Source organism: Mastigoproctus giganteus, chromosome 12 (assembly GCF_048544385.1).
Source record: "Mastigoproctus giganteus isolate SK-2022 chromosome 12, ASM4854438v1, whole genome shotgun sequence".
Lineage (NCBI taxonomy): Eukaryota > Metazoa > Arthropoda > Arachnida > Uropygi > Thelyphonidae > Mastigoproctus > Mastigoproctus giganteus.
The window spans coordinates 1,191,258-1,209,606 of record NC_143586.1 but is presented as its reverse complement, the minus strand read 5'-3'; the positions used below and the strand labels follow the sequence as shown (position 1 = coordinate 1,209,606).

At 39.2% G+C, this 18,349-nt stretch overlaps 1 protein-coding gene across 1 annotated transcript in view; it reads left to right on the top strand.

The window, feature by feature from the left end:
* The window catches only part of LOC150076628 (uncharacterized), a 1,101,557-nt gene that overhangs the window by 771,016 nt on the left and 312,192 nt on the right, over nucleotides 1–18,349 (top strand). The window contains exons 26-28 of the mRNA XM_090386980.1: nucleotides 4,537–4,749; nucleotides 9,189–9,395; nucleotides 11,034–11,138. Coding sequence (XP_090243106.1) covers nucleotides 4,537–4,749; nucleotides 9,189–9,395; nucleotides 11,034–11,138 — 525 coding nt within the window. The remainder of the gene's footprint in view (nucleotides 1–4,536; nucleotides 4,750–9,188; nucleotides 9,396–11,033; nucleotides 11,139–18,349) is intronic.

Sequence of the window (18,349 nt, the reverse complement as noted above, 5' to 3'; positions counted from 1 at the left end):
TTTCCGGGATCCCCCTCCCCCCCATACTTCTCCTTCAACCGATGCACGGTACTAAGTACTATAGGTTTTGATACCTTTCGTCTTTGGGGTTTTCATAAAAAAAAAAAAAAAAAAAAGAAAGCAAGCTTATTCAGCATCAGCCAAAAAAAAAAAAAAAAACACACACCACTCCCATTTCACCCCTCCGTTCGTTCGAAATACCTGTCCAGTTGAGCTTTAAATTTGTTTAGGCTATCAACTTCAACAACAAGTGATGGAAGTCGGTTCCACCAACCAACCACCCGCTGGCCCCAAAGGCAAATTTCCGCACATCTATCTGACATCCATCCTTCCTCAATTTGAATTTATGCCCTCTGAGGTGATTATTCTGTGCAAGATGAAGAATCCCATTGGCATTGAGCATGCTCAAACCATTCAAAGCCTTATACACCTTTATCAGATTGCCTCGTCGGTGCCTAGTATCCAGACTCTGTAATTTGCAAAACTTAAGCCTTTCTTCGTAAGAGCAACCCTTTGTTCCATTCACTAATCTTGTTGCCCTTCTCTGTACCCGTTCCAGCAGCTCTACATCCTTCTTGAAATGAGGCCTCCAGACCTGTATACAGTACTCAAGATGTGGCCTAACCATTGCCTTATACAAGGGAATAATCACTTCCTTATCCCTGCTAGAAAAATTCCTGTATATCATTGACAAGACACCATGAGCTACTCTTCAGCTCGTCTGCACTGCTCAGAGAACTTCATATCTGCCTGCACAATTACCCCCAGGTCCTTTTCATTCTCCACCACTGTCAGTGTAGTACCGCAGAGTTGATACGTTGCTCTGGGGTTACTGTTTCCCATATGTAGTACTTTACATTTGTCAATGTTAAACTTCATTTGCCACCTCTCAGCCCATCTGTTCAACCTTTCCAGATCCTGTTGCAGCAGCATAGCGTCAGTAGTGTCCTTAACAACCCTGCCAACCTTTGTATCATCTGCAAACTTGGACATTAAACTTGATATCCCATCATCAATATCATTCATAAACAGCGAAAACAACAACGGACCCAACACTGAACCCTGAGGAACTCCACTAATAACATTAGTCCACGTTGAGCAGTGTCCATTGATTACCACTCTCTGTCTTCTGCCACTCAACCATCCCCTTATCCATAGCAGCAATTTGCCTCCAATGCCACACTGTATCATTTATAGGAAGCCCCTTGGCGCCTCCGTAGCCAGGTGGGAAGGGGCAGCAGTGCGTAGCACACGCTTCTTGATTAGACCGGGGTTCGAGCCCGTCACCACCAAATACGGAGCATGCGGAAAGGGCAGGGAATGACCACCGCACCGGAGCAATATGGCCTTAGTTGCTAATGCTGCTAAAAACCAAATAACAAATAACAATTATAGGAAGCCCCACATATGCTTTGTCAGGGTATTTGGCTAAATTGATTTCCCCTATAGTGGGCCAGTCCAACTATGTCATAAAAGACAGTAAAGAATTTGTGAATTTTGTGAAAGATTTGTTTATAAATGAAAACGAGACCATGATTTCTTTTGATGTGGTGTCACTATTCACATGCATTCCAATTAAACATGGAATATATTGTGTTAGAAAATCTTTGAGTAATGATGTCTCTTTGAGTAATAGATCGCTTTTAAATGTAGAGGATATTTGTTCGGGTGTGGAACTTTGTCTGGCCAGCACCACTATGGTGTACCAAGGTGTTATGTACAAACAGGTTCACGGTACAGCCATGGGATTTCCTATTAGCGCCATTGTGGCCAATCTGGCCATGGAGGAGTTAGAGGAAAGGGTTTTTAGTGGATGTCAGTTTCCCATAAAGAAATGGAAAAGGTATGTTGATGATACCTTTACCGTGGTCCAGAAGGGGAGAGAGGATGATGCACTCCATTGGCTTAATAGCTTCTCCCAATTTATACAATTTACCTCAGAGGTGGAAACAGGAGGTACCCTTCCTTTCTTGGATGTACTGGTCTCTAGGGTAGGCCCTAGGCTCAAAACTTCTGTGTTTAAAAAACCTATGTGCAGAGGCCAGTACACCCATTATAGTTCAGCACAAGCTGGGCAGCATAAGAATAGTGTAGTGAAAACTCTACTAGATAGAGCAGGGTCACACTGCACCACCTCTGAGGACAAAGAATGTGAAATTAGACGAGTCACAGCAGACCTTAGAAAATGCGGATACCCCCAGAGGATCATAGACAGATTTAGTAGAGGAATAGAGTCTAACCGTCAGGAACCGTTTGTTCCTGTGGCTACCGCATACATTCCTTACTATCCGGGCGTTACTGAGCATCCCGCTAGAGTTTTGCGGGGTTATAAAACACGCTGTGTGCAGCTTCCCGGGCGGAGGTTGCACACAGTGTTCTCTTAGGTAAAAGACCCAATAGCAAAGGACCTGAGTAGTGGAGTAGTATACAGGATAAAATGCCCGGATTGTGGGGAATGTTATGTGGGCGAGACAAAACGACAGCTCAAGGATCGTCTGGGGGAGCATGCAAATGCTATAAAAACCGCTGATTACAATAAGTCTGCTGTGGCCGAACATTTTTGGGAGAAGCAGCATCAAATTTCCCCAGATTATGCAATTATCGTGGATCGAGCGCATGGGTTCTGGAACCGTAAATGGCTCGAGAGCCTACGAATCTGTTCATCCGACCACAATATTATGAATAGGGACAGAGGTATGCGTATGCATCCTCTGTTTGAAACTATCATCCTAAGTACGGATGAACGGTTCTGCTTAACACGTTCCCGAGCTATTTCCGCTTCCAGTTCAGACCATGCGCCGACTGCACTACGTGTATAGGTACCGTGAGCCTGTTATATATGGACATGCTGCAGGAAGTTTTGTTACTGCTGAGGAAGGAAGCCGATGCTTCCGAAAGCTCCAGAGACTTTTATTGTTTTTATCGCTTTTAATCCGGTTTATTTTAGTGTATTTTATCTTAAGGATTTTATCACAGTTTTAATGTTTTTACATGTATATAATTTAATTTAATATAATAGCAGTTTTTGTAAATAGTTATTTTATTTTATTTTAATATGTAAATATTTTAGTTACAGTAAATACTTATTCTTATGGTTGGTGTGTGAGCTGATTTAATGCTAAAATATGAATTTTCCCAACCTCAGAGGCCTTTTTCAGGAAACTGAAGTTTAACATTGACAAATGCAAAGTACAGCATATGGGTAGCTGTAACCCCATAGTAGCATACCAACTGTGAGTGGAGAATAAAAAAGACCTGGGGGGGGGGGTTAATTGTGCAGTCAGATATAAAGTTTTCTGAGCAGTACAGACAGTGTACAAAAGTAGCTCATGGTGTCTTGTCAATGATACACAGGAATTTTTCTAGCAGGGATAAGTAGGTGATTGACCCTTTGTATAAGGGGATGGTTAGGACTCACCTTGAGTACTGCATATAGGTTTGAGGTCTCATTTTATTTAAGATGTTGAGCTGCTAGTACGAGTACAGAGAAGGGCAACGAGATTAGTGAGTGGAACAAAGGGTTCCTCTTTCAAAGAAAGGCTTAATATCTGCAAATTGCAGCATTGGGTGGGGACTAGATACACCCGCGAGGTGATCCGAATGTGGCCTTGAATAGTTTGAGCAAGCTCAATGCTGATGGTATTGTTCCTATTGCTCAGATTATGCACTAGAGGGGGCATAAATTCAAATTGAGGAAAGTCAGTTATAAAATAGATGTGCAGAAATTTGCCTTTAGCCAGCACTTGGTTGATTGCTGGAACATACTTCCATCTGATGTTGTGGAAGTTGATAGCTTAAATAAATTCAAGGAATAAGTGGACAAGCCTTTTGAGTGAATGGATGAGTGAAATGGGAACTTTTGTTTTTTTTGGCTGATGCTGTATAAGCTTGCTTTACTTTCTTGCATCATATGCCTCAACTAAGGCTAATGTTATTTCTCCATTCAGTTTTTCATTGTACTTATCAGAGTCTTTATGCCTATAATATACCACTACTCTCATTTTTGCTTTCCCAGTGTCTCAGCCCTCCAGTCCATGTTACAGCTACAAGGTTTTAAAAGTTCCTGTTCTTTTCATGAACATTCTTATTTAATGATTGAAAATGATGCCCTTGAAAAGATTTGTGGTCTTCTCTTTTTTTAATTTTATTTTAATTGCTTCCTAAATCCTTACCCTTTTTTTTTCAAATTATATCTGTTACACTCACTTTTGAAGTGCATGTCATGGAGATTGTACTTTCATTTTTTTCCCTGTTGCCTTCTTTTCTTAGTGTTAATTTAGTAGTGGTGTCAAATGATGCCAGAAAGCAAACTTATACAATATTGGCCAAAAAAAAAAAAAAATTAACATGACATTGTTGATTTTTCCTGTGTGGTCTTCATCTTTACATACATTATTTTAAGATATTATAATCCAATTGTTTAGTTTATGGCATTTTTATATATACATTAAATTATATTTTTACATATTTATAATATACACAAACTGTAATATGTATGTATTAAATTCTGATATTTTGATTCTGATTTTTTCTTAGGAATTAGAAGCCTTGAATACAGAACTGATGAACTCTTTAGGGTTCACTGTTACTCAACAAGATTTATGTAAGAAAATGGAAGAGGAACTATTATCTGTGAAGAAAAATTTGGAAGAAGAAATATCTAATCATCAAACACAAATTGTTGATCTTCGTCATAAACACAATCAGTCACTGGAAACACTCCGAGAAGAAATGGAAATTATAAAAAGGGTAATAATGTATACATGTGATTTAAACTAGGAAATTCAGTGATGAAATGAAAAGATTAGAGCAATTTTTTAAAATGTTAACATGTTTGCCTAAAAAGAAGATTCTTTAATTCACTAGATTTGCAGTCCACAACACATTTCATTATATCTTTGTTCTAGAGAACGTAGCAGTCGTTTTTTCCATGCATCAGGCAGCTGAGTGGTCAAGTAAAAGGGTGCATAAGTACAGGTGCCTTGAGTGACTGTGGTTCAAGCCTTTGACTGCTAAATACAATGCTGTTTCTTGTATCCTCTTTACATTGTGAACAAACTCCTCTGACTGTGTGGTCATCCCAGAGTATAAACAGAAAATTTATTTATTTTATAATTTCTGCTGTCAACTCAACAGTGAGATGTTGGGAATTACACTGGTCAACAGCTAAAATGTTTCGGTATTAAAATTAATCAATTTCAACTAATTTTAATATGCTAAATATGAATATGACCGTTAAAATTGATTATTAGCTCTAGTTTTTATGAGACTATACATGCCACTTTCAGCATGGTTTTGGTTGATTTTTTTGGGAAATCTGGCCTCAGGGTACAGTCTGTGTGGCAAAATTTCTGCCGATGGTGCTGGGTACTATTTCCTGTCTAGATGCATCAGTCAGTCAGTCTGAGCCAGGCATCTTTCTGTGCTACACTTTTTTTTTAAACTGAGCAAAAACTTAACATTTAGCATACCACATAAGTGTGTAAATAGTGTGGATTTTTTTTGTTATGTTTGTAAAGTGACATTTGCATCACAGAAGTGTGCCATTACTCCAATAATAAAAATACATACAACTGTTATTTTGGCTGCAAGGTTGGGGACCAAAACAAAAGCTGGGTGCATCATATTTTCTGCAATACTTGTGCTTCTAATCTTTGCAGCTGGTTAAATCAAAAAAGCCTCTTAATGCCTTTTGCCTTACCTATGATATGGAGATGTCTATGATATGGATTTCAGATCATATAATGGACACCACTGTCCAGTCTTTCTTTGCTTTTATTTTCCTTCATTGATCTTGTAACTTCTACTTTCCTTGGGGATATCTCCTTCTTTCTTCCCCTACCTTTCTTTCTGCTCCCCCCCTACATTTTACCCCACCTTTCAACTATTTCCTCTTTTATTCAGTGTTTCTTTTGGACTTCTCCAGAATTTTCTGGTGCGAGACCCGTCCTGAATAGTTTCTGGTGTGCCTCTACGTGGATGAGGTTGGGAGGCAGGGAGCAGCCAACCAGATGTCTGCTGCTGCTCCCTGGCTACAAAGTCACCAGGTGCTGGCACAAAAAACAAACATAACATGCAAACCTACATTACACTTACACAGCCAGCTTTGGAATTTGCCTAGTAGATACGATACAGCAGCATATGGGAGAAACCCTGGAGACCGCAAAAAAGAACAAGAAACACAAAAAAAATATATATCTCACCAGTGAAATTTTGGTCCACATGCACCAAGGGTCCTAGTTCTTGCCAGCAAAACCTGTCATATATTAAGCAACCATCCCCACCTGCCTGAATAGTGGGCACCATGCATAACGGGTCCATGGACTTCTGTTACTTGCACCAGATATTTGGATTCATCCGATGAGCACACTCATTTCCAGACCTCCAGTGCCCAACCAGTATGTTGTTGACATCACAACATTCATTGTCAATGATGATCAGTGGTGAGGAGAGAGTGTCTCTTGGGTCATTGGCTGTGGAACCACATACATCTGAGTCTGCAGCATATCATCATTTCACATATTGTTCTTGCATTCCTCATATTGTATTGCAATGTCAGCTGTCACACAGTGACCTGCCGTTCAGCCCATACAATGTACTGCACCCTTTTCTTGCTGTGGATATCCACCTTGCGTAATCCTTTACAATTTTGTCAACAGGAGGTGTTTGACCCGGCCACGAGCAACTGACAAGATGTGCCATTTCTGATATGGAAGCACCCAACACATGAGACCGGGCAATCATGCCCTTTTGAAATTCTGGGATAGCTTTAGAATGTCCCATAACTGCTACTTAATCACTTTCACTTGCGGTGTCTCCATAGCCAGGTGGGAAGGAGCAGCAGTGCGTAGCACATGCTTCTTGATTAGACCGGAGTTCGAGCCCGTCACCCCCAAATACGGAGGTTGCGGAAAGGTCAGGGAATGACCACCGCATATCCCAGAGCAATATGGCCTTAGTTGCTAATGCTCCTAAAAACCAAATAACAAACAACAAACTTTAACTTGCACATCCAGATGCAAATTACTGTTAGTATTAGTAATGGCCATATGGTGCAAGGAAGCCTAAGGCTTATGTTGCACCAGCCAAAAAAAAAAAAAAAAAGAGTAAAATAATAAAAACATTAAATGAATTTTCTGGCTCGCTCTTGCTGGCTAAAATAAAACTTCCTGCAATCCAATCTAAACAACTGAGTAACTTGAATTTATGGACCCTAGTTCTAGAAATTCTAGAACTAGGGGCCATAAATTGTACACTGCTCTAGTATACAAAGCTGTTCAGCTTTAGTGGACATAGACACTATTAGGATATAGTGTTTTTGTAATGCTGTACCAATGGTTTCCCACAAAATCACACTTAGTGGCACTTCGAAGATGCAAGACTACAAAGCCAGATGAGTGTGAGTTGTGTTGGGTACCATGAGCTGTGTTGGCATATTGTTTGTGTTGTTCATCTGGTTACTGTGAGTAGCGATCACCAAGGAAGGCACCTTCCAGCACCTGTCCACGGCATGTGGAGCGGTGCAGGGACAGAAGAGGAATATTTACGAAACTGGCTCTACTCTGGCCAGGAAAAGAGCAGAGTCAGCCTAAAGAAAGGAATAAAACACATAGGATAGAGAAGAACAGATAAGGTTGGGGGGGGATGATTAGAGAGAAGGTGTCCCCCCTGTCAAGTGCAAAGAGTGAACCTATCCCACGCTTTTTCAGGGCTCCCACCTAGAGTTGGTGAGTGCCGTGAAGAAGGGTGAGATAGAGTGTGAAGAAAAGCAAAAAAAAGATGACGGGCAGAGAGAGAGACAGACATTGTTTACTGGGCAATCATCGAACACCCACACAGGAAGGGCCCAAGGGACCCAATGCAGCAGATGAACCCACAGAGGGCAGTATACTGTCAGCGTGATGGAGGCCAGGACAGCAGTAGTGCAAGGCAGGAGCCTCGGCCAAGCAAAGCAGCAGAGGTGCCAGGCACAGGAGTCCAATCTGGGTAGACCAAATGAGTAAAAAAGAAGCAAGCCAAGAGAAGGTGGTGAGATCACAAGTGCCTGTGGTAAGAGGTATGGGCTGCAGCTGGAAAATTGCACTTTGTAGTGCAAGCAGGCCCTGTGTTCAAAGTAGTTGCGTTCACGGTGGATGTAATCTTTGCCAAGTTAGAACATCCTTTAAGATGTTGTTGGCACTGGTTACCAAGGCTGCTTTTGAAGGTCCATCCACGACAATGACCAGATCATCAGCTTAAGAGGACATGGCAACATTAGGGAATGAGCAAGCCATCCACTCATCAAGGACCATGTTCCATGCCAATGGGCCAACAATCGAACCTTGGGGGCAATCCCTGGTGAGGGGTGTAGAAATGCTGTGAAACCTGGTCAACATGGTCATTTTCCTGTTGGAAAAATAACTCTGGAGACAGTGATACATCTCTGTAGAACAGCTAGCTTCGCATACCCTCCGGATAACACTGAGCCACCAGACAGAGTTGAAAGCACCTTGGGCATACATACATACTTGAAAGTAGAAGCGGTGGCACTTGATGTTATTCAAGGCCTTGTCAGTGGAGCAGCCTAGGGTATTCATAATTCAGTGATCACTGAGTGTATATTGTTTGGAATAAGTTACCCATATAGGTAACTTATTCCAGTAATTTATAACTCGCTGGCTAAAATAAAACTTCCTACAATCCAGTCTAAACATCTCCCCCATAACTTGAATTTATGACCCCTAGTTCTAAAATCATTTATAACCATGAAAATTTTATCCTCATTACCACTGCTCTAGTGTATGAAGCTGTTTAGTTTTTTATGCTGTAAGCTGTGTGGCATAGTTTATCACTATTAGTGTGGTCATAATTCAGTGATCACTGAGTGTATATTATTTAATAATTTTAAATTGCACATTTCAAGAAAAAAAATTCAGAACAAGTTTTACACATTTAATTGGGGTGATTTTTAATGTTTGTGATTAATGCAACACAGAAATGGAAATTCCAATGGAAATATACTTTATCACCACGAGACAGCTATAGGCATATGCTTCAACTTTAGTGCTGTTATCAGTAGCATTATGTGACCATTCTTATAACTCTTAGAGACTTTTTCATTTACTAATGAACAACTATTGTGAAAGTTTTGTATTTTAAATAATTATATTATGTAGATCAAATCATAACATTTAATTTAATTTTTCCAGGTTAAAACTTCACTAGAAAAATCAAAATCAAACTTGGAATCAGAAAATGCTATACTTTCCAATGAAATAAAGGCACTTTCTAATGCACGACAGGAAGCAGATCGTAGAAAAAAACAGTTAGAAAGCCAATTACAGGAATTGACTATAAAACTGAAAGATGTGGAAGGAAACAAAAGTGAACTAACTGAAAAATACCAAAAGCTACAGGTATAATATGGTCTTCCATAGAAATATAAAACATTTTGTAATGAATGAAAGATATTCTCATGGATTATTGAATTTAAATCATTTGAGAAAACAGCATACTCCTAGTTAAATTAACCAAATAATAAGTTTATTGAAAGAAACAAAATATAATACTGAAAAAACTTCAATACAGAAACAGAACAAAACTTTTACACTTCATCTTCATATTTTTGTTTTGCAGTTATGTCTTTAATTGATAACACAAAATTAGTAGTTTGTTGGTTCATTCATGTGCTTTATGGTGCAGGAGCAACAAGGCCATAATGTGCCCAGTTTATTTTCGTCAGTTTTGTTTTATACAACAGTGATATGTTATGTTCATTAATGTATTTTTTGAATGTCATTATGAAAGCTAAAAGTAAAGAAACAAATTAAATTACACTGGTAAATACATTAGTGCTTGTAATACTTCCATTAATGTTTTTCTCTTCTAAGTCTCAGCCAATTCCAAAGGAGATGAAACAGATCATTACCTTCCAATTATCATCCTATTGGGGCAACCTTTCTAATACAATTCATAAATCTGTAAGAGTTTTTTGAGAGCTCTCATGCTCTCGAAAAACACTCGACCTTATTGAAACCTTAGACCCTATGCTGCAGAGTGCAGTCAGGTTACTTAATAATTCTCACTTACAAACTCACTCCATGCCCTATCTCAGAGACATTCAGTTTTTGCTGTACATCTTTCATACAGATATTTCTTGGGCACTGTTCTTCTGAATTAGCATCTGTGACTCCATCTCTTTCTTCAAAATCAGGCTGAACGTGCCTGAACTAGATAACATTTATTCACAATTCAAATCTAAACTTATTGAAAAAACTTTTCTCTTCCTGATGTTATCCCTTCTCCTTTTACTCGCAGGCGCCTCCGTAGCCAGGTGGGAAGGAGCAGCAGTGCATAGCACACGCTTCTTGATTAGACCGGGGTTCGAGCCCGTCGCCACCAAATATGGAGGATGCGGAAAGGTCAGGGAATGCCCACCGCATATCCCGGAGCAATATGGCCTTAGTTGCTAATGCTCCTAAAAAAAAACCAAACAAACCTTTTACTCTTCAGAATAAGCTTCCTTTCTATGTATTTCCTGAAAATTACCAGATCCAGAAATTCAAGTCCAACACAAACAGTCTTCTATCTTCTCAACCTTCAACTCGCACATGGCATAGTAGTCAAATTTCCAATAACTTTTAAATTTGAAGTCACAAAAAAAATGTAAATGATTGATAGTTCTTATTACTCTGCTTAAAAAAAAAAACTGCAGTATGCTTTTAGAAATGGAAAAAAAATCCTAATTAATTCAATGTTCTGTATAATGCTTGTTTATTTTTTTACCTTTCATATGTATAGGGAACCCATAATCTCCCAAAAATTGACACCAAAAATATCGCTCATTAGGAATTGATTATGACTACTGTAACCCACTACCCATTCTAGAGATCTATCTGCTTGGATATATACTTTATTTTATCATTTAATTGATTTCCTATAATATGATTATTATTAATTAATAAATTCACTGGTCTTATATTTTCTACAGTAAGGGAAATGTGTAAACAATTTTTTCAATATCTCTCTCTCTCTCTCTCTCTCTCTCTCTCTAGTCAGAACTTGACATTGTTAATGCCCAATTAGAGGAAGCAGAAAGTAAAGCTGCTCATGCTTTGAAGAATCAGGTGGAATTGAAGAGTCAACTTGCTGATATTCAGGTAAAAGTGTTCAAATATTATAAACATTTTTGATTTAATAATTTCTAATATAATTTTAGTATACTGGAAAGTATATATATATATACAGGGTGTTTCAGTTAAACGTTTCAGAACTTCTAAGAGGGGTAGGGTACATCCTGACAACTCGAAATCATATAGCAATGTGGGGTCGGAAATGCTTTCCTGAAGCGGTGTTGTACACAGAAGCACCATAAAGAAAAGAGACCGTAAGTGAGAAATCGTTTTAATAATACATGAAAAGAAGCAAAAGGTACATGGATTAAAGTAAGTGTTCGAAGTTTCTTCCACGGGCTACAATGCACGCCTCACATCTCCGACGCATGGACATCCGAACATTCTGGAATACTCCAGGCGAATTTCGAATTTCTTCGGCAGCTACTGCGATTCTTGCAACCAGCTCCTCAGCATTGTCAACAGGGGTGTCATAAACTAGCGATTTCATATGACCCCAGAAATAAAAATCAAGACATGACAGGTCGGGTGACCGAGCAGGCCAACGCACGGGACCACCACGTCCGATCCACTGTTGACCAAATGTGACATCCAGGTAGTTACGAACATCTCCGCTATAATGGGCAGGGGCTCCATCGTGTTGGAACCACATTGTCTGTTGCGTCGATGCAGAAATCTGTTCATCTCTCAAAAGTTGTGGCAATACTTGCTGCAGAAAGATCAAGTAGATAGGTCCGGTTAGACGACACGGTAACAGGTAAGGTCCGATGAGGTGATCTCCCATAATACCGGCCCATACATTGACCGAAAATCGAATCTGTGCTGCACGACGTCGTATTGCATGCGGGTTCTCGACCGCCCAGATATGGTCGTTATGCGTGTTGAAAATTCCTTCCCTTGTGAAGGATGCCTCATCGGAAAACAAAACTTCAGCAGGAAAAAGGGGATTTGTAGCACAAATCCCCTTTTGCTTCTTTTCATGTATTATTAAAACGATTTCTCACTTACGGTCTCTTTTCTTTATGGTGCTTCTGTGTACAACACCGCTTCAGGAAAGCATTTCCGACCCCACATTGCTATATGATTTCGAGTTGTCAGGATGTACCCTACCCCTCTTAGAAGTTCTGAAACGTTTAACTGAAACACCCTGTATACAGTCCTTATACATTATTGACACCTCCCCCCCCCAAATCTAACTTGACACTTTTACAAAATCTAGTGTTTTTCAGCAAAGAGAAATACGATTTAATCAACGACTAGCTACCTTAAAATGCATTTAGTTGCAAATATAACATTGGACCCCATCACATGCACAACATAAATAAATATCAATATATTAGCAAGAATGAATACAAAATTAAACATAATATTGTTTATAATCATAAGCACAGAAATGTCTTTGAAAATATAATCACTATGAATTGTTAATGAATATGAACATGAACACACATATGAAATGAAATTGTTTTCATTGAAGAGATTACCAATATCACTGAGAAATAATGCATTCAAATTCCTGGTCCAAGTTAGCTTAGTTATTAAGGCTGGCTGGCTTCTAAGTTTTGTAGGAGGAATTCTCCAAATGTCAGCATGGCCATTAGTCTTTTGTAGAAATTGCAAAAGAATTTAATAGATTTATAAATAACAAGCACAACTTAAATTCTTCGTAAGTTGGGACCTATGCTTGGGACAAAGCTAATCTGACCTTGAAGAGTCTACAACACTCTTCTCAACAATGGGGCAGAAGTTAAATATTCTTTTAGTCACATGGTGTACCATATATCAAGGACTGGAAATTGGTGAATTAATGAGTGGTGCATTCAGGGTGGGGGCACCGGGGTGCTTTTCCCACTGTCGTTTTTCGGAGAATATACACCAATAATTTAAATTCCCTTTAGCTACAAAAAAAATTTTTTTTTTCATTGTTAACGTAGAATTTTATCTAAGGCATCTCCGTAGCCAGGTGGGAAGGAGCAGCAGTGCGTAGCACATGCTTCTTGATTAGACCGGGGTTCAAGCCCATCACCACCAAATACGGAAGATGCGGAAAGGTCAGAGAATGACCACCGCATATCCCTGGAGCAATATGGCCTTAGTTGCTAATGCTTCTAAAAACCGAATAACAAACAACATAGGATTTTATCTATTTTTGCATTGTGGCTCAGCTGTTTTCAACTGACTACAGTTGGCAACACTGATTCTGATGTGATCGGCATTCTAGTTCAAGGTGTCACCACAGTTTGGTCATGTGTAATGTTTACTTCAAAGTAATATATGTCTACCAGTCATATTATGTTTAAATGTCATATTTGTTTTGTTTTGTGCCTTGTTTGTGCACAAACAAGGCACAAAATGGTGCCCCCATGCCACAAATGGTGCCCCTCCTATAATATTTTTCTGGATCTGCCACTGTGAGCACTTAAACTTATTTGGAGTAATCTGCCTTTAATTTCTTAAAGAATTACAGATTATTCTCAGACATTTAATGGTGCTTCATGCATCACTTCTTCAGTGAATGTAAAGACAGCAGAACTGGCAAATTACAGTGATGTGATTTATATAAAGTTGTTAATTTTGATTACACATTATTACACATTTGATTATATATTATTTTACACATTTAATTGCACACATTTAATTGCACACATTTAATTACACCTTCATTTAATTACACCTACATTAATTACACACATTTAATTACACATTTATTATTTGTTAAGGTTAAGGTTTTGTCTTGAATTAGTTAACAAAAAGCTATTAACAAACATCAGGTAAAGAATTAAATTTTAACAATTTTAAATAGTTTTAAATAATTTTGCATTAGTTATTAATTTGGTTTATAAGATTAATAAAAAATCAATTATGGGACAAAAGTTACCTATTGTAATTTCCAAATTTTGAATTTGAAAATGATTACTTTTTCTATATTCCTCTCTTAATTCTTTTAATAGTGGAAACAAAACGATCTGTTAAACATCTGATTTTATTATATGATTTACTTGATGCTTTTCCTTAAATTTACAGAATACATTTCCACAGAAAAACAAATGATCCCATTGTTCAATAGTGTAGTGTAAGTGTTCAAGACTTCTAGAGATAATTGACAGTTCAACATGAAAATCTCTGAGCAGTGTTGACAGGATGTCAACAAGAGTTTTACTAGCAGGAACAAGAGATTGATTATCCCATTGTGTAAAGCAATGGGTGCCTTGAGTACCGCATTCAGGTCTCGAAGTCTCATTTCATTTTAAGAAGGATATCGATCTGTTGGAAATGGTACAGTGAAGAGCAACAAGATAAGTCAAGGACCCAAAAGGGGTACTCTTTTGGGTCCTTGACGATAAATTTATTTAGGCTATCAACTTCTACAACAAAAGATGGAAGTCTGTTCCACCAACCAATTACCCTCTGGCTAAAGGCAAACTTCCGCACATCTATCCAACAACTGTCTTTCCTCAATCTGAATTTATGCCCTCTCAGGTGATTATTCTGAGCAAGAGAAAGAATCCCATCAGCATTGAGCATGCTCAAACCATTCAAGACTTTATACACCTCAATCAGATCACCTGCGAGGTGATGTCATTACAGTGCCTAGTCTCCAGACACTGTAATCTGCAAAACTTAAGCCTTACTTCATAAGAGCAACCCTTCGTTCCATTCACTAATCTTGTGCCCTTCTCGTTCCAACAGCTCTACATCCTTCTTAAAATTAGGCCTCCAGACCTGTATACAGTACTCGAGGTGTGGCCTGACCATTGCCTTATACAGGGGGATAATCACCTCCTTATCCCTGCTAGAAAAATTCCTGTTTATCATTGACAAGGCACCATGAGCTATTCTTGCAGACTGTCTGCACTACTCAGAAAACTTCATATCTGCCTGCACAATTACCCCCAGGTGCTTTTCATTCTCTACCACTGTCAGTGTAGTACCACAGAGTCGATACGTCACTCTGGTGTTACTGCTTCACATATATAGTACTTTACATTTGTCAATGTTAAACTTCATTTGCCACCTCTCAGCCCATCTGCTCAACTTTTCTATATTCTGTTGCAGCAGCGTACTTTCTTTAGTGTCATTAACAACCCTGCCAACATTCGTATTGTCTGCAAACTTAGACATTAAGCCTGATATACCATCATCAATATCATTAGCATTAGTAGAGGCATATGATGCAAGAAAGCAAGCTTATGCAGCATCAGCCAAAAAAAAAAAAAAAAAAAACCCTTCCACTTCACTCCTCCGTTCGTTCGAAATACCTGTCCAGCTGAGTCTTAAATTTATTTAAGCTATTAACTTCCACAACAAGGGATGGAAGTCTGCTATACCAACTAACTACCCGCTGGCGAAAGGTAAATTTCCGCACATCTATCCTACATCTGTCTTTCCTGAATTTGAAGTTATGCCCTCTCAGGTGATTATTCTGAGCAAGAGGAAGAATCCCATTGCCATTGAGCATACTCAAACCATTCAAGGCTTTATACACCTCTATCAGATCACCTCGCTGGTGCCTAGTCTCCAGACACTGTAATTTGCAAAACTTAAGCCTTTCTTCATAAGAGCAACCCTTTGTTCCATTCACAAACCTTGTTGCCCTTCTCTGTACTCGTTCCAGCAGTTTTAAACTGTGGATACCTCCCTGTCTCCAGTCTGTGGGTACCTCCCCTGAGTCCAAGGAAGCTCTCATCCTTCTTGAAATGAGGCCTCCAGACCTGTATACACTACTCAAGGTGCGGCCTAACCATTGCCTTATACAAGAGAATAATCACCTCCCTATCCCTGCTAGAAAAATTCCTGTATATCATTGATAAGACACCATGAGCTACTCTTGCAGCCCGTCTGCACTACTCAGAGAACTTCATATCTGCCTGCACAATTAACCCCAGGTCATTTTAATTTTCTACGACTGTCAGTGTAGTACCACATTGTTGATACGTTGCTCTGGGGTTGCAGTTTCCCATATGTAGTACTTTACATTTGTCAATGTTAAACTTCATTTGCCACCTGTCAGCCCATCTGCTCAACCTTTGCAGATCCTGTTGCAGCAGCATAGCATCAGTAGCGTCCTTAACAACAATGCCAACCTTTGTATCGTCTGCAAACTTGGACATTAAGTTTGATATACTATCATCAATATTATTTATAAATACAGAAAACAACAATGGACCCAACACTGAATCCTAAGAGACTCCACTAATAACATTAGTCCACGATGAGCAGTGTCCATTAATTACCACTCTCTGTCTTCTGCCACTCAACCATCCCTTTATCCATAGCAACAATTTGCTACCAATGCCACACTGCTCCAATTTGTGCAGCAGTCTTCGTGTGCAACAGTATCAAAAGCCTTTCTAAGATCCAAATATATAATATCAAAGTTATTCCCTGCATCCAATTCTTTTGTGACTACATCATAGTATCCAATCAAATTGGTCAGGCAAGACCTTCCCTTAACAAAACCATGCTGTGTCTGAGCTATAACTGAATTCTTGTCAAGATGATCCTTCAGTGCTTCTTTAACCAGTGCTTCCATTAATTTTCCTGGAACAGAAGTTAAACTCACAGGTCTATAATTACTTGTGTCAGCCTTTGATCCTCCTTTGTGAATTGGGGTCACATTTGCACATCTCACGTCTGTAGGTACCTCCCCTGAGTCCAAGGAAGCTCTCATAATTATGGCTAACGGTTTCCTTACTTCCTTTGCTGCCTCCTTTAATATAACTGGATACATCCCATCCACACATGAGGAATTATTAAGGTTTGAAAAGGGCAGAAGGTCATCAATAGTAGGATACTTAATGATTTTGGAATAACTGAAAGCAAAGTGGAGGAGAAATTGTTATGCCATAATTATGAGAGCATCCTTGAACTCAGGTGAAGTTCCCACGGACTGGAGATGTGCAAATGTATCCCTAATCACAAACGGGGATCGAAGGGTGACACAAGTAATTACAGACCAGTTAGTTTAACTTCTGTTCAGGGTAAAATAATGGAGTCACTATTTAAAGATGCATTGCAGGATCATCTAGACAAGACTGCAGCAATAATTCAGACACAGCATGGGTTTGTTAAGGGAAAGTCTTGTCTGACAAATTTGATAGGATATTATGATGTGGTTACAAAGGAACTGGATGCAAAAAATAATTTTGATATCATATATCTGGATTTCAGGAAAGCTTTTGACACTGTTGCGCATGGAAGACTATTGTACAAATTGGAGCAGAATGGTATTAAGGGTAAGTTGCTTCAATGGATAAAAGGATGGTTAAGTGAGAGAAGACAGAGGGTGGTAATCAATGGGTGCTGCTCTTCTTGGACTAATGTTAATAGTGGAGTCCCACAGGGTTCGGTGTTAGGTCCACTGTTGTTTTGTATATTTATCAACGATATTGATGAAGGTATATCAGGCTTAATGTCGAAGTTTGCAGATGATACAAAGGTTGGCAGGGTTGTTAATGACAGTAATGGCAGTGTGCTACTGCAACAGGATCTACATAATTTGGGCAGATGGGCTAAGAAGTGGCAACTGAAGTTCAACCTTGACAAATGCAAAGTACTGCATATGGGTAGAAGTAACCCCAGAGAAATGTACCAACTGTGTGGTACTACACTTAAGGTGGTAGAAAATGAAAAAGACCTGGGAGTAATTGTGCAGTCAGATATGAAGTTTTCTGAGCAATGCAGACAGGCTGCCAGGGCAGGTCATGGGGTTTTGTCAATGATATATAGGAATTTTGCTAGCAGGAAAAAGGAGGTGATTATCCCTCTGTATAAGGGAATGGACCTCCAGACCTGTACGCAGTACCTTGAGTACTGCGTACAGGTCTGGAGGCCTCATTTTAGGAAGGATGTAGATTTACTTGAGCGTGTACAGAGAAGGGCAACAAGATTGGTGAGGGGATTGAAGGGATCCTCTTACCAAGAGAGGCTTAAGTTCTGCAAATTGCAATGGGTGGAAACTAGGCACCTGCGCGGTGATCTGATTGAGGTATATAAGGCCTTGAATGGGTTGAGCTCGCTGAATTCTGATGGGATCCTTCCACTTGTTCAGATTACGAACCTAAGGGGGCATAAATTCAAATTAAGAAAAGACAGATGTAGAACAGATGTGCGGAAATTTGCCGTTAGCCAGCGGATGGTTAATTACTGGAACAAACTTCCATCTGTCGTTGTGGAAGTTGACAGATTAAATAAATTTAAGGAGGAACTGGACAGGCATTTGTAGGGAATGGTGTGAT